The sequence below is a fragment of the Pseudophryne corroboree genome, chromosome 2 (genome assembly GCF_028390025.1).
Source record: "Pseudophryne corroboree isolate aPseCor3 chromosome 2, aPseCor3.hap2, whole genome shotgun sequence".
NCBI classification, from domain to species: domain Eukaryota; kingdom Metazoa; phylum Chordata; class Amphibia; order Anura; family Myobatrachidae; genus Pseudophryne; species Pseudophryne corroboree.
In genome coordinates, this window is record NC_086445.1 from 412,937,761 (window position 1) to 412,960,868 (window position 23,108).

The 23,108-nt window shown below is 42.1% G+C and overlaps 1 protein-coding gene across 13 annotated transcripts in view; it reads right to left on the bottom strand.

The window, feature by feature from the left end:
• The window catches only part of DMD (dystrophin), a 3,641,189-nt gene that overhangs the window by 130,471 nt on the left and 3,487,610 nt on the right, over nucleotides 1–23,108 (bottom strand). For all 13 annotated transcript variants that reach the window (XR_010221499.1, XM_063953479.1, XM_063953476.1 and 10 more), the window contains one exon: nucleotides 10,906–11,072. Coding sequence is in view for 12 of the 13 variants with exons in the window: in XM_063953479.1 (XP_063809549.1) it covers nucleotides 10,906–11,072 (167 nt within the window). In the remaining variant the exon portion in view is untranslated. The remainder of the gene's footprint in view (nucleotides 1–10,905; nucleotides 11,073–23,108) is intronic.

Sequence of the window (23,108 nt, forward strand, 5' to 3'; positions counted from 1 at the left end):
AATCAGGAAGCGCCATTTCGTGGCACTCTCCTGATTGGCTTTGCGCGTCTGAGCTGGCAGACAGCGCATCGCACAGCTCCCTCCATTAGTTTCAATGGTGGGAACTTCGCGGTCAGCGGTGGGGTTACCCGCGGTCAGCCGCTGACCGCGGGTGACCTCACCGCTGACCGCAAAGTTCCCACCATTGAAGATAATGGAGGGGGCTGTGCGATGCGCGTCTGACAGCTCTGACGCGCATACAGCCAATCAGGATAGTGCCACGACGTGGCGCTTCCTGATTGGCTGAAGGGACCTTTTGTGACAGGAGTCACGGGGGTACTCTGCATTCGGGGAAAGGGGTCCCATGTGTAAACATGGGACCCCTTTCAGTCCGTCTGGTTCGGGTAAATGCGTTTTTTTGTTTTGCCAAGTACATGGATTATAATAAAAGAACTGGACACTGGATCAGGTGAGTATAATTTTATTTTCAGGTACCCCGGACGTCGACATTGGAGACGTGGCCAGAGTCGGCGTGTCAACATAGGTAAGTATGTGTGTCGGCATGTGTGAAATAAAGTTGTATTTTCACGGTGTGCGTGTCCTGTTTTTATTTGGGTATTTTTTTTGCAGTAGAACTACAGGTACCAGCGGGCCCATTTCCCCCCCGCATGCTGGTACTTGTGTTTCTCCAAGTACCGGCTTGCGGGGGAGGCTTGCTGGGACTTGTAGTTCTTCTGCAAAAAAAACAATATTCTTACATTTTCAACAAGGCTCTTGGATGGGGGGGGACAGCCTCGGGCTTCACCCCTGGCCCTTGGGTGGCTGAGGGGGGGGGACCCCTTGATTGAAGGGGTCCCCACTCCTCCAGGGTACCCCGGCCAGGGGTGACTAGTTGGGTATTTAATGCCACGGCCGCAGGGCGCTGTATAAAAGTGACCCCCGGCTGTGGCATTATCTGTCCAGCTAGTGGAGCCCGGTGCTGGTACAAAAAATACGGAGGACCGCTACTCTTTTTGTCCCCCGTATTTTTTGCACCAGGACCAGGCGCAGAGCCCGGTGCTGGTTGTTAAAATACGGGGGATCCCCTGTCATTTTTTCCCCCCGTATTTTGGCAACCAGGACCGGCTCAAAGAGCCCGAGGCTGGTTATGCTGAGGAGGGGGGACCCCACGCAAATTTTTTTCGTTTTTTTTTTTTACCGTTTTTTAAACATTTTTAAAAATCTAATAAAAATCCGTCAAATCGGCCGTTTTTCGACAGCGGGACTGTCGAATTCGTTTTTTATTGAATATGTCGAATTCCGGCACCCACCTGCCGGAATTCGACTGTCGAATTGTGTTGAATTTAAAAACGGGCGAAAAAGTGCCGCAATTCGCCCGGAATTGCATATACCCCTTAGACTGCACCAAGGACAGGAGTTTAGGAAATACTGGTTTCAGCATTTCTAGTAGAGTGAAATTACAACTTATCAGGTTTTAAAGTCCTAACCAATGAAATGATTACAATGATTACAAGAAGCTTGTAAATTCTAGCTTTTATTCAACTGGTTGTGCAGACATTAAGCAAGGTGAGGAAATGAGCATGTTCACATATTGTTTATATAGGAGAGACAAATAGATTATTCATCATGACACTTTACCTCAGACGGCTGTTACCATATTGTTGTACTACAGTGGACCAATACTCTGAAATTTTAAGGTCTATTTTAATTCACAACTAATTACTTCAAAAGTGCAGGTGAGTATGACTGATTTTGGACCTTACAGCAGCACGCTTTGTTTATCACTTATTAGCAGAAGACACTGCAAAGTTATTTTTCGCTTTACTGAAAACAAGCCTCCCCACGAAAACCTATTTGTATGCCTATTTGTATGCCTACTTAAATGTATCGCATTCGCTTTCAATCACTGCTAGTATAAACACTTGTCCCTAAAACTTAACTCTGCATGCAGAAATTCATTGTACATCACCTAGTAATGTTTAGTACCTGTTGCTGAAAAGCCCTTTCCAGCTTTTCTATTTTATGGAGCATTTCATACTTCTCTGTGGAGAACAATTCGATTTTGTATTTTACCAGTGTAGAGATGCTTACAGAGATTTTTTTTCTGTGAGATACTGTGGGAGCTGCCATTTTCTCTCAGAGCTAATAATGATTTCACAGTCTATCGGAATAATGTATTTTGTATGAATTCTACACAGAAGTTCACAAACCATAGAGCAGAATACTGAGCGTTTGCAAGTAGCTTTGAATATTTTATTTACCCCAACGCTTACTTTATTAATAATAATAAAAAAAAATAAAAAAAATCAGGATGGATTATCCATGACAGTGTGAGAAAATGTAAAGAAGTGTATACACAACTAACGAGAAAGCCCAGCTCAGGCCAGGAGCAGCCAGCTTTTAGGTCATAGAACCACAGAATTTGACGGCAGATAAGAACCACTTGGCCCATCTAGTCTGCCCATTTTTTTTATCATTTAGGTAATCGCAACCCTCTTTGAACCCTAATTCTTTGTAAGGATATTCATATGCCTATCCCAAGCATGTTTAAACTGCTCCACAGTCTCAGCATCTACCACCCCTGATGGGAGGCTATTCCACTTATCCACTACCCTTTCTGTGAAATAATTTTTCCTTAAATTTCCCCTGAACCTGCCTCCCTCCAGTTTCAGTGTATGTCCTCGAGTTCTAATACTTCTCTTCCTTTGAAAAATGTTTCCCTCCTGAACTTTGTTAAAACCTTTGGTATATTTGAAAGTTTCTATCATGTCTCCCCTTTCCCTTCTCTCCTCCATATTATACATGTTAAGATCTTTTAGCCTTTCCGGGTACGTTTTGTGATGTAGGCCATGCACCATTTTAGTTGCCCTTCTTTGTACACTCTCTAATGTATTTATATCCTTCTGGAGAGGTCTCCAGAACTGGCACAGTATTCCAGATGAGGCCGCACCAATGACCTATACAGTGGCATTATTACTTCTCTTTTCCTGCTACTGATTCCTCTCCCTATGCAACCAAGCATCTGACTTGCCTTTCTCATTGCTTTGTTGCATTGCTTTCCTGCCTTTAAGTCACTTGAAATAGTGACTCCTAAATCCCTTTCCTCCCTCAGTAGTTTCCATTATAGTACCCTTGATACTATATTTAGCCTTTGGGTTTTTGAGAACCAAGTGCATGATTTTGCATTTTTAGCATTAAACTGTAGTTGCCATGTTCTTGACCATTTTTCAAGCCTAGCTAGGTCATCAATCATTTGTTTTACCCCTCCAGGTCTTATTAGATACTTCTATATCATATAAACAACTTTGTGTCAGTCATTAAATTAGACAGGAGAATGAAGAGAGTACAAGTCTATAAACGATTTTCAATGAGCAGTAAAGTTCTACTTCAGTATCTACAGTACAACGAGGGGAAACCAGAAATGCTTCAGCCTCCAGTGACGTGCAGTAGGGTTAATAGCTGGGGAGGCACTGGCTAGTACCATAGCCAGACTTACACATAATGAGGTAAATTTACTAAGATGGGAGTTCTATTTAAGATGGGATGTTGCCCATAGCAACCAATCAGATTCCTGGTAGTATCTCCTAGAATAGAGATTTTCAACCTTTTACAACTCGCGGCACACTGAATAAGATTTAAATATTGCCAAGGCACGCTCAAATATAATGGTGATGCATGGTACAGTTGTGTGTCCTAGGATGTCATGTCGCAGCTTCTCCATAGGTAATGTCTGAGCCACATCTGAGAAAACCAGAAGAGCCCAACACTGCCTGGGCCCAAAATTAGAACTGGCTCTACAACCACTAAACCCACCAGTATTGGTCGTTCCAAGGCCTCAGTAGCGGCAAAACACTGACGGGCCTGGCTGTGCTTCTATGGCGGCACACCTGGAGACTGCTCAAGGCACACTAGTGTGCCACGGCACAGTGGTTGAAAAACACTGTTCTAGAAGGTGCTAGATAAATGAGAAGTAGAATCTGATTGGTTGCTATGGGCAACATACCATCTTAACTAGAACTCCCATCTTAGTAAATTTACCTCAATTTATGAGCCCCAAGGGTCCATGTGGGCAGTATACACAGGTTCAGCAGTACATACTGCTGGAAATTTGCTGTGTTTTGATCAGAGATGTGCGGACAAGGTAGGTACTGCCTCATATGCCATAGACTTTTTGCTCCAGAGTTTTGACTACAAAAATGATTAGAATAATACAGAGAAGGTTACTTATATCTTCCTTGTGCTTTTCATATTTTTATAGTCAAAACTGGAATATACTGGATTATGACAGGTGAGTGAGTGCTTCAGCTAACAGCACATCACTGCTAACCTCATATTGTTCCCTGCAAGAAACAGGTAAATAAACGTAAGCAGCCAAATAAATGAGTCTTTCTAATGTGCAGCCACGGTCCCTTTGACAATAGTAATAAAACAGGACGAGTGTCCCTAGTACATTCTACATAGACTTTCACACACTCAAGTCTCAAAGGTTTTCAAAGAAACGAGCCAGACCCAACAGGTTAATTTTAAACTTTTGCGATCAGCCCCTGTTAATGTAGGCAAGTATGTCATTATGGAGTGCGTCACTTATCAAGTTCACCCAGAGAGATAACTAGTCTTCCTACAAAATTACAGCCCCTGCACAGAAAAGCATCCAACAACAGAAGAAGAAGAGGTGCCTCATCCACACAATTTAGTTAACTGGCCTAGCAAACCCCAAAGAAGCATAATTTGCCACTCTTGAATATATGTACAGTACCCAACACTGAAATTGAACAGCACTGTTAGATATGTCCCACAGCAACTTTGGGGGAAAGAGACAGCTTGTGAGATAATATGCCCTTTGGGAACAAATACACAAGTCAGCCCACTGACCAACCTCCCAGAATACATATTTGGATTTATCCTGGCCCTACAAACTTGATGAATCAAAGGCAATAATATGAATTTTTCCTCATCAGACACAAGATATAATGGCCCAACCATAATGATTGTTTACGGTTGCACCTTACTTCCTCTATTTATGTGGGTGTATGAAACGACAGCCCTAACAAAGAGCGGAGTGCTTGATATCTGTTCTTTTGATCTTTTCCTTTCTTTTTTTTTTATGTAATCAGCTATTCTGACCATAGTAAGCACAACACAGCTTCTTAATAACCACTGACAGATTTAGATTTGCTGCATTTCTAATAAAATTCCCTCTTAGACACAAAGGCTTTTATATACAAACAATATGATTTCCGAATCAACTGGACCTGACCGACTTTTTAAAGAATATTGCGATCTTGTGGGAATAAAACTTTACTTCTATTTTTCTTAGATGCTTTTATGCTTAATTGCGGAAATCAGGAGGAAATTATGTGATCTTTACTCTATCAACCAACAGACCTAATTAATCATGTCAAAGAAAAATAACAACTTCACTACTTTATTGGCTAACAAACCTATTATTTATTGTACATGCTAAAAAGCAACAAGGCTGATTCAAAAATATATGGCAGGGACTTCCCACAAACACAGGAAGACAAACCAACCTCCATTGATCAATAAGGATCTACACTCTGCTAACAGAAGTAAAAGAAACATGGACATCCGTGACAACAAATGTTGGCAACATTTTGAATTTCCTGAATTTAGAGATAAAAAAAATCAGGAAAGTAAAAACAAGAATGCACAAAGCAATCACCTTTCAGCTAGAGATGAGCGGGTTCGGATTTTACTCGGTTCTCTAAACAGCATCTTATTGGCTATCCAAAACACAAGACATCTGTAAGCCAATAAGATGCCATTTTGAGAACCGAGTAAATCCGAGAAAAACTGAACCCCCTCATCTCTACTTTCAGCAGACGACAGATGAGGAGATCCCATGATGAAAATTTGCTATGCCTCAAAGGACAGCCAGAAGATCAGGAAAATAATATTTAACTTGCCCATCAATTCCAGAAGAGTTAGTCCTATATGGGTTAATATCTTAAAAAACGATTACAGGTTGAGTATCCCTTATCCAAAATGCTTGGGACCAGAGGTATTTTGGATATGGGATTTTTCCGTATTTTGGAATAATTGCATACCATAATGAGATATCATGGTGATGGGACCCAAGTCTAAGCACAGAATGCATTTATGTGTCATATACACCTTATACACATAGCCTAAAGGTAATTTTAGCCAATATTTTTTATAACATTTTGCATTAAACAAAGTGTGTATACATTCACACAATTCATTTATGTTTCATATACACCTTATATACACAGCCTGAAGGTCATTTAATACAGTATTATTAATAACTTTGTGTATTAAACAAAGTTTGTGTACATTGAGCCATCAAAAAACAAAGGTTTCACTATCTCACTCTCACTCAAAAAAGTCCGTATTTCGGAATATTTGGATATGGGATACTCAACCTGTACTAAGAAATCCAGAGGATCATGTACTTTTAGAAATGGCCGTAAAGTTCTAAGAACACAGTCCCACAATTTAGGGATATAATCTTAAAATGTCACTACTATACCACATAGGAAACCATGTTCTGTGAATCCTTCAGTTTCACAATTTATTCACAATTAATCCCAGATCCCCCTGCTCATGAGAGCATGGACTACAGTGGCAAAGAACACAAAACTCATCTGCAACATTACACTGATAACTGTATGACTCTTGGAAAATAAGTTGGTATATAACGTGGTATCCGGTTGATAGATAGTGTCTAGTTAGACAGTCAATAGGTAGACACCATATGTTAGACATTAGGTCGACAGGGTCAAAAGGTCGACATGAAAATGGTAGACATAAAAAAGACAAATTTTTAAAAATGTAAAATGTTTTTGGACTATTTCATACATTCTCTATCCATGTCGGCATACAGTTGGTTATAAACCTTGTGGCGGGCGCAGAGAGCCACCAAGCCCGAAGCGAGCCCCGCGAGGGTATGCCTTTCTACAATTGGGGGTCCCAGATGACAAAACTATCCACACAAACCACAAAAATGCAAAAAACATGGTGTCTACCTTTTTCATGTCGACCTTTTGACCCTGTCGACCTAATGTCTTTCTAACATATGGTGTCTATCTATTGACTGTCTAACTAGACACTATATATCTAGTATACCACACCCATATAACACAGTCTATTCAAAAACTTAAAAAAATGTTCATATATATTTTTGATATTTGTTGGATGTTTTATGTTTAGCCTTTAATTTCAATTTACCCAATGTTAAATAATATTTGGCATAGGACCCGATGCACAGTTGCACGCTATGCCGATGTTTTCACAACTGAGCTAGTTATCGGTTACCAATGTGCATGTACAGCGACTGACTTGGAATTATGCTCATAGTGAGAAGTCCTTCTCAAGGGATAGACAGAGAATGGCCGTTTTGTGGGAGGTAATGGATAGTGGCGGCAAAACCGCGGGGAGTGACTATACATTTTTTTCGTAGCATATGGAAAGTATAGAATTCGCACTTCCCCTTTAGGACAGTTTTTGGAGCATGTATCAGCCGTTGAAAGCCATTCTGTGGTGTCCCAGTTGCGGCAGTCATTCTAAATGACCATAGACTTACTCAGGTAGTTGATGTGCGTTGATGCTGTAAATGTGTGCACAATTGCGGGCAGCTGCGAAGGATTTGCTGGGCGTCTCTATACAAATCCCAGCGGCTGTTTAATTAGCATATTTTTGTAAATCCTCTCAGTCAAAAATTGTATCTGCAGAAGCATTAGTGTACTACTCTGAATCAGGCCCTTCTTCATCATCACAGCAATAATTTAGAAAATCACAAACAGCAGCTAATGTTAGCTTAGTATAGGCAAATCTCATCTGCTCACTCACACTGGACACTGATTTTCATCTAAAGTAGGAAGTTGCCTTTAGCCCTTTGCACTAGAAACAGTGCCTTGCTAAAGTATTCACCCCCCTTAGCATTTTTCATGTTTTGTTGCCTCACAACCTGGAATTAAAATGGATTGTTTGAAGGTTTGCATCATTTCATTCACAGAACATGGCCACAACTTGGAAGATTTTTTTTTTATTGTGAAGCAAACAAATAGGACACATAAGAGAAAACTTCAGCGTGTATAACTATTCACCCCCCTAAAGTCAGTACTTTGTAGAGCCACCTTTTGCAGCAATTACAGCTGCAAGTCGCTTTGGATAAGTCTCTATGATCTTGTCACATCTTGCCACTGGGATTTTTGCCCATTCCTCAAGGCAAAACTGCTCCAGCTACTTCATGTTGGATGGTTTCCGCTTGTGAACAATAATCTTCAAGTCTGACCACAGATTTTCAATTGGATTGAGATCTGGGCTTTGACTAGTCCATTCCAACACATTTAAATGTTTCCCCTTAAACCACTCGAGTGTTGCTTTAGCAGTATGCTTCGGGTTATTGTCCTGCTCGAAGGTGAACCTCCGTCCCAGTCTCAAATCACAGGCAGACTGAAACCGATTTTGCTCAAGAATATCCCTGTATTTAGCACCATTCATCTTTCCCTCAACTCGAAACAGTTTCCCAGTCCCTGCTGCTGAAAAACATCCCCACAGCATGATGCTGCCACCACCATGTTTCACTGTGGGGATGGTGTTCTTGGGGTGATGGGATGTGTTGGGTTTGCGCCAAACATGGTGTTTTCCTTGGTGGCCGAAAAGTTCAATTTTAGCCTCATCTGACCAAAGCATCTTTCGCCATACATTTGGGGAGTCGTCCACATGCCTTTTAGCAAACTCAAAATGTGCCTTCTTATTTTTAAAAGTAATTGATTTTTTCTGGCCACTCTTCCATAAAGCCCAGCTCTATGGAGTGTACGGCTTATTGTGGTCACATGTGCAAATACACCATTCTCTGTTGTGGAACTCTGCAGCTCCTTCAGGGTTACCTTTGGTCTCTGTGCTGCCTCTCTGATTAATGCCCTCCTTGCCCGGTCAGTGAGTTTTGGTGGTTGGCCCTCTCTTGGCAGGTATGTTGTGGAACCATGTTCTTTCCATCTGAAGATGATGGATTTGATGGTGCTCTGGGGATCATCAAAGATTTGGATATTTTTTTATAACCCAACCCTGACTTGTACTTCTCAGCAACTTTGTCCCTGACTTGTTTGGAGAGCTTCTTGGTCTTCATGGTGTGATGCCTCTTGCTTAGTGTTGCTGCAGCCTCTGGGGCCTTTTAGAAAAGGTGTGTTTATACTGACAGATCATGTGACACTTATACCCATTTTCCACCTACTGAGCACGGGTTGCAGCCGGGAGCCCGACACGGGTGTTACCCGGCTGCGGCCCGTGCTCAGCCCCCTCTCCCACTGCGCTCACCAACCCGGCATATTGCGGGGTTGGTGACGCTGCTGGCAACGTGGCAGGGGCGGCGCTGGGAGATCACATGATCTCTCAGTGCCGCCCTTCCATACACTGTGAATGGAAGCCGTGTCGCATCGACACGGTTTCCGTTCACACTACACAGCTTACCGGGTTGAACACGTGTTCAACCCGGCAAGCTACCCGGGTAGGATTCCCGGATCACTTGATCCGGTTATTTGCAGGAAGGGGGGGGGGGGGGGGGGCGTTTCCACTAGAGAAAAACATGGGTAAATGCACGCCCCGCGCATTTACCTGTGTTTTTAGAGCTAGTGGAAAAGGGGTATTAGATTGCACACGGGTGGACTTCATTTCACTAATTATGTGACTTCTGAAGGTAATTGGTTGCACCAGAACTTTTGAGAGGCTTCATAGCAAAGGGGGTGAATACATATGCACATGCCAATTTTCCCATTTTTATTTATAAAAATTCTTATTTATATAAAAAAAAATTCATTTCACTTCACCAAGTTAGACTATTTTGTGCAGATCCATCACGTGAAATTCAAATAAAATAAATAAATAAATAAATAAAAATTTAGTTACAGATTGTAACAAAATAGGTAAAAAGCCAAGGGGGTGAATACTTTAGCAAGGAACTGTATATTAGTGAGTAGTAGTCTTTACTGTTCTCTAGATGTACTCTGCAAGTACTTACCTTACATGTGTGCAATGTAATCTATACATATCTCCAGAACTATTGCTTAATAGGCCTTAATACTGTGCTATGGGTGGCATATAGTATTTATGTCAACCACACCCTCAATTTGATGTCCTCTGGCATGAATTTGGATTTTGTGATCATACAGCTTATATATTCAAGCATTTGCTTAAAATGTTATCACTTCAATCACACAGCACAGAATTGGTGACACGGCTATCCTTTTCAGTGATGTCTTGCCATAAGACAAGCATGCCTGTGGCAGAAAGCTACCTGCTGGCCTTCATGCAGAGCTGAAATTAGGCTGCCTCTATCTTTGTCTGGTGGCTGTCTGATTGGCCCTAGGCTGGTTGCCTCCTGGTTCATGACCTTCCATGTTTAAATGGTGATTGATTAAATAATAATTTGACAATGATTTTGTGGCTTACATTGTTAGTCTTTAATGGAAATTGCAGTTGCCCCACAGAATATTCACATTTTTGGTTATATTGTGCAATAATTGGGACATAAACACCCATATTGGTCGAGGCATTGGTCTAGTCATCAAGAACATCTGCTTTGATGCACATAATGCTATATATAACTTTCTTCATGACATGAGGGCAGCAAACGGAAAAATAGGAGTCGGTGCTCATGGTTCGTTAAAATACGAACTAGCGTAAAATACACACAGCACTAGGAATTATGTGCCCCATATAGCAGCACCATTAACAGGAGGCTTAAGAGAGACAGCCTGACTTACAAAGAAGAAAAAGAAATTCATTCGTAACAAACATTATCGGTCTATAATAAAATAAAAAAATTGTAAAAAAATAGTTACGTATGCTCATTACAAAAGTACCTTGGAATTCTTCAAAAAGGGATTTACTGTCAGAGATAATCTTTTTCACCAGGGAAATGAGACATCGGGAGGTTAAACTTACCTAAAACCGATAATTGGACATTCCTTACAGATATTACACTTGGCTTGGTGTTTGGCAGTTTCAGCAGCAGCAACTCTGTGGAGCACCGGGAGCCAAACCATCGACTGTGGTTCCAACCTCATCCAATCCAGAAACAAAGCTGCTTCAATTTCTGGCTTATTGTTGGCCTGTCGGTTACAAATACAAAATATGTTGAAAACATGAAGACAATCTCATCAGGTAAAGTGGAGCAAGCATAACAAAACATTCAAAGATACAATACAGTACAATTTTCATCACACAGGCTGCAAGCTGAGTGCGTTCATACCGGTCATGGAACTCTGATAAAACAGCTAAGATCCTATTTAACAGTAGTGTCCACATCATTACTCTTAATAAATTTAAATGTAAAACAAAGCAAAGTGTTTAAACTTCACTGGTTTTTTTTTTTGCTCCATCACAAAAGGCTTTACAATGTGTTATGTGACATTACTACTCTCCGAAGGTTTGTTATACTTTATGGTTGTGACAGTACAAACTTAGCTAACTCCCTAAAATATGTGATGACTTTACTAGTCAACAAATGGAAGGGAACACATTTGGTAACCTTGCAGCAGGTATGACTTATAAATTGCTGATGTAGTGCTACCCACTGCATCCTTTGGATGCCACAGGAAGGCACCCTGCAGTCTGTGCATCCACGCAGAGGCACTTTGGGCACTACTCAAATGCCAACTGCCCTGACCCCTCTGCACAACGTCATGACATCATGTGGGCCTGGCACGGGGCACTTCGAAGCCCTGTTACGCAGCTGACTGGAATAAAAAAATAAATATATATATATATATATATATATATATAATTAACTATATACAGTGCATCCAGAAAGTATTAACAGCGCTTCACTTTTTCCACATTTTGTTATGTTACAGCCTTATTCCATACTGGAATAAATTAATTTTTTCCCCTCAAAATTCTACACACAATACCCCATGACAACATTGTAAAAAAAAGTTTTTTTGATATATTTGCAAATTTGTTAAAAACAAAAAACTAAGAAATCACATGTACATAAGTAACCACAGCCTTTGGCATGAAGCTCAAAATTGAGCTCAGGTGCATCCTGTTTCCACTGGATCACCTCCCTGACTAGGGCCCTTCTTCCCCGATCGCTCAGTTTAGACAGCCGGCCAGCTCTAGGAAGAGTCCTGGTGTTTCCGAACTATTTACCATTTACGAATGATGGTGGCCACTATACTTAGTGGGACCTTCAAAGCAGCAGATATTTTTCTGTACCCTTCTCCAGATGTGTCTCGAGACAATCCTGTCATGGAGGTCTACAGACAATTCCTTTGACTTCATGCTTGGTTTGTGTTCAGACATTTAATGTCAAGTATGGGACCTTATATAGACAGGTGTCTGCCTTTCTAAATCATGTCCAATCAACGGAATTTACCACAGGTGGATTCCAATTAAGCTGTAGGAACATATCAAGGATGATCAGTGGAAACAGGATGCACCTGAACTCAATTTTTAGCTTTATGGCAAAGGCTGTGAGTACTTATGTACATGTGATTTCTTTATGTACATGTGATTTATTTTTTGCGAATTTGCAAAACTCTCCAAAAAGCTTTTTTTCACATTGTCATTATGGGGTATTGTGTGTAAAATTTTGAAGGAAAAAATTAATTTGTTTTATTTTGGAATAAGGCTGTAACATAACAAAATGTCGAAAAAGTGAAGCACTGTGAATACTTTCCAGATGCAGAGAGAGAGAGAGAGAGAGAGAGAGAGAGAGAGAGAGAGAGAGAGAGAGAGAGAGTGTGTGTGCGTGTATAAGTAAGTGTAAACAAATATTATATATATATATATATATATATATATATATATATATATATATATATATACACAGACAAATCTGGAAAACCACAGCACTCACCACCCCAGAAGCGGGGTGCAGTGTCTGCACTCACCACTCACAAGGTGGGGTGCATGCAGCCCATGGCCACCAACCCAAATACATACAGACAGAAAGTTCAGCACTCACTATAGCAAGCTCACTTATCCTCACAACATCAATAAATAAATGATGGGGATTTAGTTAGTGAATTGGCCAATGCACGGAAGCCTGCATACCGCTCCACGGTACCCCACCTTCATGCAGGTCCTACACTATCAAAGTCTAAAAAATGTAAACCTGGCAACTGTTTCACACATAATATAACTGCACACATGCCCACTAGGTTTAACGTGTATCTGCCAAACATCTTATGGCGTTTAAAGGTACACTGGTCACCTGACTCTGGCTGATAAATTACTAAGGAGAAGCTGACACAGGTTTAGAACAAATGAGATTACACAGGGGTGCATGAAAAGGCCTGTGACCACGGTTAATATATATATATATATATATATATATATATATATATATATATATATACACACACACACACACACACACACAGGTTGGGTATCCCATATCCAAATATTCCGAAATACGGAATATTCCGAAATACAGACTTTTTTGAGTGAGATAGTGAAACCTTTGATTTCTGATGGCTCAATGTACACACACTTTGTTTAATGCACAAAGTTATAAAAAATATTGTCTAAAACTACCTTCAGGCTGTGTGTATAAGGTGTATATTAAACATAAATGCATTCTGTGCTTAGATTTAGGTCCAATCACCATGATATCTCATTATGGTATGCAGTTATTGCAAAATACGGAAAAATCCCATATCCAAAATACCTCTGGTCCCAAGCATTTTGGATAAGGGAGACTCAACCTGTATATATATATATATATATATATATATATATATATATATATATATATATATAATTTTATTTTATTCCCCCCCCCCATCATATGGCACTCACATATGATGACTCCTCAACAACTGCCTGGGCTGCTCACCCAATGCTCTTCGGAGGGTGGCATTTAACACATCCAAATATAACGAAACAAGTGCACTCACCAGGGACTTCCTGGACACAGAGTCCTATTTATTAAGTATGTTATACGTATTGGCTATCAAACATAGCCTTCATCAGGATTCAACCCAACAGTAGAACAGACACATACATATACAAACATACATACAACCCCACACTCAAAAGAGTTGTGGTAAAAGGTCTGTATAGTGTTAGAAGAAGTGATCTCTATCTCTGCAGGATCCAAATAAAAAATATTTAAAAAGTCCTTACACCATGAAATCAGAACGCACTAACCAAATGCTGGACCTCTCACAGACAATCAATTACAGTATGTGGAGTTTGTGAAAAATGAAATGCAGTAGGGTTTATTTAGGGATGAACTGAGCACTACAAACAAACATTGATTTGTTATTTTTTGATTAAGATTTAATTACATCAAGTAACGACTGTCATTGGTATTTGTACTACTGCAGGAGAAAAAAAAGATTCCCACTGGATTTATAAATGATTAAACAAACGTGTGGTTGTATTTATTTATATATTGTATTGAAAATTTAAATTGCATGCACACAGGGGCTTAGCCAGAACTTTGTGGGCCCCACATCAACATTTTAAAGGGGCCCCTGTCCCAATACTTCTAAAGATACACTGCTCTGAAGCAGTTGTTAATTTTATGCCCCATAATAGTGCCATAGCTAATTTTATGAACCATAGTAGAGCCCTAATTTATTTTATGAAGCATAGTAGTGCCCTAGTCACATTATGTCACATTACAGCGCCGTCAGTTCATATTATGACAGTGTCCCCGGTTCATATTACGCCCCACTATAGTGCTCCCAGTTCATATTATGCCACACTTTAATGCCCCCAGTTCATTCATGTTCTGCCACATTACAGCGCCCACTTCATATTATGTAACATTAACATGCCCTCTAGCTTATTTTATACCACATTACAATGAGCAGGTCCAAGGGCATACCTAGATATATTGCAGGCCCCAAGGCAAAAGTTTATAAGGGCTCCAATGTATCTACCAAAGGTGAAAAATGTATATAACACATGTAACTGTGACAGGGAAGGCGGGCCTCTCTCAGCTCCGGGCCCCATAGAAACTGCACTCCCTGCACCTATGGTAGCTATGCTCATGCATATATATTAGTGTCAACGACACTTCTCTCTTGTGTATCTGACAAGTAATTTAATTCTTATATTGTGTACAAAAATGTTAATAGGAGTTTATCTTTTACTATTAACACTGTGAAGATACTGCAAGGCAGAAAGCGCTAAGGGACATAAACAGCATGTAAGCACAGTGGTAACCAATGGGATGCAGTCAAAATGCCGGCTGTCGGGATCACGGGGTTCAGGAGCCCGACATCAGAACCCAGACAGCCGGCATTTTACCGATGGGCAGAATACAGACACCCGCCTGTAATTCCCACTCGTTTGGTGTGTCCACGCCATGATCCGAGTGAGAACAGAACCTGATGCATGGCGAGCAAAGCGAGCAAGCGAGGGGACTCACTGCCGTTATTCCGGCAGACGGGATGTGACAGCCGGCAGACGGGATGCCAGTATTACATACTGGATCCTTAGCATTGCTCTCTCACAGCATCAGCAGAAACAACTGATATGTGCTGACGGCACATATACATTTTCATTTTAATCATGTAGTTCCTCTTCAAAGGCAAACCAACTCTGCTACAAATAGATGTAAATCTACATTATACGTGGTTTCTGTAAAGACTTATTTGTCCTGTATTTTTATTTTTTTTAGAAGATATGACATTATTATGATTATAAACAAATTAGATAGATAGTACATTAAACAATTTTTTCTTTTGTTCTCTCACAGATAAACTAGGCATACTAATTTAATACAAATAAAGCATATTTTTCTAGACTATGTAAACAGGAGATGAACCATTACAATATAAAAATAGGGCCGTATATACATTTCCAGAAACAGGGAACCAGTCATTAGGAGGATATTTATCTACAGAGACTCAGATTCTTCAAGAATCAATATTCCAGTACATTAATGGAGCTGCTGATTAATATGCATTTTTTTAATGGGAAAAGATGCATTCTGTATTGAATAGTGCACTGCATGTTACAAGCAGAATTAGAATGAGCATCTAAAAGCATCAGGCTGCTTTTGGTAATCAGCATAAATTAGGAAGACAGAAAAAAGGCGCAGCGAGAGCAGCAATTCAGTAAAACTATATATCTGATTTATTTTGTAGCCTATAATCAATGTTAATTTGTTAATTGTCATAAAGGTAGACGGCTGAATCAAGATATCTGTGGAGCTTGCACAGTCAAATAGATGGGCTTGGTGGTGATTAGCGCTGTTAAAATGTTTCACAGAGCCTGGAATTGCTTGAAGATTTAATGTTGTATGGTAAAAGCCTGGTTAACAATAAAAAGCCAAGACTGCTCTTAATTTGGATCATTCGCTTAGTTGCTGTTACATCTATTAGGTGACCTCTACATCTCACAATGGCCAGGAGAGAGTATTTTACGGAGAAAAAAAAGAAAATAAATTTTCTGCTTGACACAAGCTGGTAGGAATGAGAAATGTGTTGTAAACGTGTTTCTAGTCCAAAAAGACTAATTAAATAGCTTATTCTAACGGAAACTTTTTGGGTGGAGCAGACAGGTGGTGAGGGAGTTCGGTAGTACATAATAATTCAATACTTAGTAAATCACATTCTTAATTTGAAATATTTAACGTAGTATGTCTGTAGTCACCGAGTGATACTATCAGTACAGGTTGAAGTGCAGTCATTCTTCACCAAGTTTAAACATGTTCGGATACTGCAGTGAATAGAAACAGTCTATCTTGCAATACTTTTGTTCGAGAAATGCTTTACTTTTGGCTCCTGTTTAAAACAAAGCTTCTAACAACTACACATATTTCAAGGCACTTTAGGCTTATGCTGGTGCTGCGTTGCATGGGGGCTTTGATGCATATTCCATATTTATATGGAACCATATAATGCAACCATAGGCATTTCTATAATAGGTGCATTGTTTGTGGTGCACAAAGGACCCTGGGTCCAGGTGGCCCCACACCGCACACCCTGCACCCATATATAATACTAACCCCTCTGGAGTCCCACAGCGGCCCTACACTGCAGACACAAGTCGCTTGGAAAATAACTGCAGCGGCCATTTCCGAGTGATTTGTGCATACGCATTGGAGAGGTCCCAGTGATCAAGGCACATTATGCCAGTGTCTACTTGTTGCCAAAGAGGAGGGGGCCCACAACAGAGGCTGCACGCAGGCCCTCTTCTCTCTTAAAAAGCTCCTGCATTCAATGATTATAATGGTATAACTTTGAATTATCAAAAAGACACTGCAGACCCCAAATGCTGCATGTATCTATATATCATGCACCAGCTCTGTGTGGTATATAGCACAGGTTACATGAAAGAACTCCTCACCAGACCATTTTGTAAACTATACTGATGAACTTAATACATATTATATATATATATATATATATATATATATAAAAAAAAAAAAAATAGGATTATAATACCCACCGGTAAATCTTTTTCTCTTAGTCCGTAGAGGATGCTGGGGTCACCATTAGAACCATGGGGTATAGACTGGATCCGCAGGAGACATGGGCACTTCAAGACTTTGAAAGGGTGTGAACTGGCTCCTCCCTCTATGCCCCTCCTCCAGACTCCAGTTATAGGAACTGTGCCCAGGGAGACGGACATTTCGAGGAAAGGATTTATTGTTAAACTAAGGTGAGATTCATACCAGCTCATACATCAACCATGCCGCACAACATGGCATTCAACGGAACGCAGGCCAACGGCATGAACAATTGCAGCAACAGGCTGACAATAAACGTAACACAACATATGTGCAACCATAACTATTAACTGCAGATACAGTACGCACTGGGACGCGCACCCAGCATCCTCTACGGACTAAGAGAAAAGGAATTACCGGTAGGTATTAAAATCCTATTTTCTCATACGTCCTAGAGGATGCTGGGGTCACCACTAGAACCATGGGGTTATACCAAAGCTCTAGAACGGGCGGGAGAGTGCGGACGACTCTGCAGCACGACTGACCGAACTTAAGGTCTTCATCGGCCAAGGTGTCAGACTTGTAGTACTTTGCAAAAGTGTTTGACCCCGACCAAGTAGCTGCTCGGCAAAGTTGCAATGCCGAGACCCCCGAGCAGCCGCCCAGGATGAGCCCACCTTACTAGTGGAATGGGCCTTCACTGATTCCGGTAATAGTAATCCAAACGTGCAATGGGCCTGCTGAAACGTGTTACAGATCCAGCGCGCAATGGTCTGCTTGGAAGCAGGACACCCAACCTTGTTGGGAGCATACAGGACAGACAGAGCCTCTGTTTTCCTAATCTGAGCCGTTCTGGCGACATAAATCTTCAAAGCTCTGACCACATCCAGAGATTTTGACTCAACGAAGGCGTCAGTAGCCACAGGTACCACGATAGGTTGGTTTATGTGGAAAGAGGAAACCACCTTCGGTAAAAATTGCTGAAGTGTCCTCAATTCAGCTCTATCTTCATGGAAGATCAAATAAGGGCTCTTGTGAGACAAGGCCGCTAACTCAGACACCCGCCTTGCAGATGCCAAGGCCAACAGGATGACCACTTTCCAAGTGAGGAATTTCAACTCCACCTTCCGCAAAGGTTCAAACCAATGTGATTGAAGGAACTGCAACACCACATTAAAGTCCCATGGTGCCACTGGAGGCACAAATGGAGGTTGGATGTGCAACACGCCTATCACGAAAGTCTGAACTTCTGGAAGGGAGGCCAATTGTTTCTGAAAGAAAACCGATAAGGCTGAAATCTGAACCTTAATTGAGCCCAATTTTAGGCCCGCATGCACACCTGTTTGTAGAAAATGGACAAACCGTCCTAGCTGAAACTCTTCTGTAGGAGCCTTCTTGGATTCACACCAAGAAACATATTTTCTCCAAATACAGTGGTAATGTATAGACGTTACCCCTTTTCTGGCCTGAATAAGTGTGGGAATGACTTCACTGGGAATACCCTTACGGGCTAGGATTTTGCGTTCAACTGCCACGCCGTTAAAAGTAGCCGCGGTAAGTCCTGATACACGCACGGGCCCTGTTGTAACAGGTACTCGCGCAGAGAAAGAGGCCAGGGATCTCCGATGAGTAAGTCCTGAAGATCTGGATACCAAGCCCTCCTTGGCCAGTCTGGAACAATGAGGATCGCCCGGATCTTTGTTCTTCTTATGATCTTTAGAACTTTTGGAATGAGAGGAAGTGGAGGGAGCACATACACCGACTGAAACACCCACGGTGTCACCAGAGCATCCACTGCATGCTCCATCGTTTGAGGGTCCCTTGACCTGGAACAATATCTCTGAAGCTTCTTGTTGAGACGAGAAGCCATCATGTCTATTTGAGGAACTCCCCAACGACCTGTCACCTCTGCGAAGACTTCTTGGTGGAGGCCCCACTCTCCTGGATGGAGATCGTGTCTGCTGAGGAAGTCTGCTTCCCAGTTGTCCACTCCTGGAATGAAGATTGCTGACAGAGCGCTTGTATACTTTTCCGCCCAGTTGAAAATCCTTGTGGCTTCTGCCATCGCCGCTCTGCTTTTCGTTACGCCCTGACGGTTTATGTACGCTACTGCTGTTACATTGTCCGACTGGATCAATGCAGACAGATCTCGAAAAAGATGTTCCGCTTGTAGGAGGCCGTTGTAAATGGCATTTAGCTCCAGAACATTTATGTGGAGACAAGTTTCCTGACTTAACCATCTTCCTTGGAAGTATTCTCCCATTGTGACTGCCCCCCATCCTCGGAGGCTTGCATCCGTGGTCACTAGGATCCAGTCCTGTATCCCGAACCTGCGCCCCTCTAGGAGGTGAGAGCTGTGCAGCCACCACAGGAGTGATACTCTGGTCTTGGAAGACAGGATTATCCTCTGGTGCATGTGTAGATGGGACCCGGACCACTTGTCCAACAGGTCCCACTGGAACACTCTGGCATGGAACCTGCCAAACTGAATGGCCTCGTAGGCCACAACCATCTTCCCCAGCAACCGAATGCATTGATGGATTGACACTCTTGCATGTTTCAGAATTTGTTTGACCAGACTCTGAAGTTCCAGAGCCTTTTCCACCGGAAGACTCTCTGTAGTTCTGTGTCCAATATCATTCCCAAAAACGACAACCGCATCGTTGGAATCAACTGTGATTTTGGCAAGTTTAGGAGCCAACCATGTTGGTGAAGAAAAGTCATGGAGAGTGCAACGTTTCGGACCAACTGGTTCCTGGATCTCGCCTTTATCAGGAGATAGTCCAAGTATGGGATAATTGTGACTCCTTGCTTGCGGAGAACCATCATCTCCGCCATCACCTTGGTGAAAATCCTCGGAGCCGTGGATAGACCAAACGGCAACGTTTGAAATTGGTAATGACAATCCTGAAATGCAAATCTCAGGTAAGCCTGATGCGAAGGATAAATGGGAACATGTAAGTAGGCATCTTTTATATCCACCGACACCATAAAATCCCCTTCCTCCAGACTGGAGATCACTGCTCGGAGAGACTCCATCTTGAATTTGAATCTCTTTAGGTAGAAATTCAGGGATTTCAGGTTTAGGATTGGTCTGACCGAGCCGTCCGGCTTCGGGACCACAAACAGGCTCGAATAAAAACCTTCTCCCTGTTGTGACTGGGGAACCTTGACGATAACTTGATTTTGACACAATTTTTGTATTGCGTCGCAAACTACTTCCCTGTCCGGAAGAGAAGCTGGTAAGGTCGATTTGAAAAAACGGCGAGGGGGAACGTCTTGAAACTCCAGCTTGTACCCTTGGGATACTATTTGTAAAATCCAAGGGTCTAGGTTTGAACGAACCCAAAACTGACTGAAGAGTTTGAGACGGGCCACCACCGGTGCGGACTCCCGCATAGGAGCCCCAACGTCATGCGGTGGAATTGGCAGAAGCCTGGGAGGACTTCTGCTCCTGGGAGCCTGACAAGGCTGGAGATCGTTTAACTCTTCCCCTTCCTCTAGTAGCAAGGAAGGAAGAACCTCGGCCCTTTCTGAATTTATTGGGCCGAAAGGACTGCATCTGATAATGGTGCGTTTTCTTTTGTTGTGAAGGAACATAAGGTAAAAAGGATGACTTACCCGCGGTAGCCGTAGATACCAAATCATAAATAAAGGCCGTCTCCAAATAAGGCCTTCCCTTTATATGGTAGAGATTCCATACTTTTCTTGGAGTCAGCATCAGCATTCCATTGGTGAATCCACAACGCACGCCTAGCTGAGACAGCCATGGCATTGGCTTTTGATCCCAAAAGACCAATATCTCTCGCAGCTTCCTTAAGGTATGCTGCTGCGTCCTTGAAATAACCCAGCGTCAATAGGATGCTATCCTTATCTAGGGTATTTATATCAGATGACAAGTTATCTGCCCACTTTTCGATAGCACTACTTACCCACGCAGACGCAATGACAGGTCGGAGTAGTGTACCCGTGGTCACATAAATGGACTTCAACGTAGTCTCTTGTTTACAATCCGCAGGATCCTTAAGGGCCGCCGTGTCAGGTGACGGGATAACTACCTTTTTAGACAAACGAGACAAGGTCTTGTCCACAGTGGGGGGTGACTCCCACTTTTCCCTATCCGTCGAGGGAAACGGATAAGCTGCCATAATTCTTTTGGGAATCTGAAATTTTCTGTCCGGCCCTTCCCAAACTTTTTCAAATAGCGTGTTCAGTTCAGGAGAGGGAGGAAACGTTATCTCGGGTTTCCTTTCTTTATACATACAGACCCTTTTATCAGGGATAGCTGGGTCCTCAGTGATATGTAATACATATTTCACCGCCACAATCACGTACTGAATGCTTTTTGCCAATTTTGGGTCTATCCTGGAATCGCTATAGTTGACACTGGAATCAGAGTCCGTGTCGGTATCAGTGTCTGCGAATTGGGTCAACGTACGTTTTTGTGACCCTGAGGGGACCTGACTTTGGAATAACATATCCCCCACAGATTTCTTCCATGCCTGGGTCTGCGACTCAGACTTATCTAGCCTCTTACTAAGAAGAGCCACATTAGCATTCAAGGCGTTCAACACACTTACCCAATCAGGCATCGGCGGTGCCGACAGGGTCACCCCCGCAGCCGTCTGTGTCCCCAATACAGCCTCCTCCTGGGAAGAGCTTTCAGCCTCAGACATGTCAACACTCGTGCACCAAACACCCACAGACACACCGGGCATATAGGGGACAGACCCACAGTAAAGTCTGTTAGAGAGACACAGAGGGGATTTGTCAGCTCACAACCCTGCGCTGAAAAAACGGGTCTGAAATTGCCAAGACAATGTCAGACCTATAGCGCTTTTATCATAATATATATATATATATATATTGGGTAGTGGGGGTATGGCGCCACAGGTGTGTGTGAACAGATATTTATAAAAAGATAATACAGTGATTAAAGACACTCCTTTAAAAATGTAAGGTGTCAGCTAACCCCTAAATATTCGGCAGTGATAAGTTGCCTTTGAGATTAAGATGTGGAAGGGGGGAATAGGGGTACCAGCGACTTACAATGTCTAATTAGAATTAACTATGAAAAATATAGCTGGATACGGTTTTCAAAAAAAGTGGTAACAAATTTATTTATACAAAGTATGATAATGGGATAAAAAAGTAGATAAAAGGCTGGATAATAAGAGCAATAAAAAATGATAGAAATACAGAGATAAAATACTGCAGTTTAAGCTAGAACCCTAAATCACATAAAATCAGTAAAAACAAATTTCTACAGATAAAAAATGCTTAAGGTTAAAAAAGTGATGCTTATCTTTGAAAATGGAGGGTCAATGGAGGTGTACCCAACGCGTTTCGTCCTCAGACTTCATCAATATATATAGCACCAATTTTATGACTCCCCCCTCCGTTTTGCCCCCCCTGGTACTTGTCAGTGTGAGGAGGACCAGCGTCTCTGAGGAGAGGAAATGGCGCCGTGAGCTGTGAGGAAGAAGCGCCACCCCTGTAATGGCGCGCTTCTGTCCCGCTTTTTTCCAATATGTATACCGGCGGCGGTCGGGACAGTGCCGCGGCACTAATGTCCCCTCTTGCCAGTTGCTTAATGAGGATGTTTACAAGCTGCCCAGGGTGCCGCGCCCCCCCCCCCCCCCCCCACGCCCTGCACCCTGCAGTGCTGTTTGTGTGGGCGCTTGGCGCGCAGCGTCTGCCCGCTGCGCGGTACCTCAGAAAAATGCCGTCA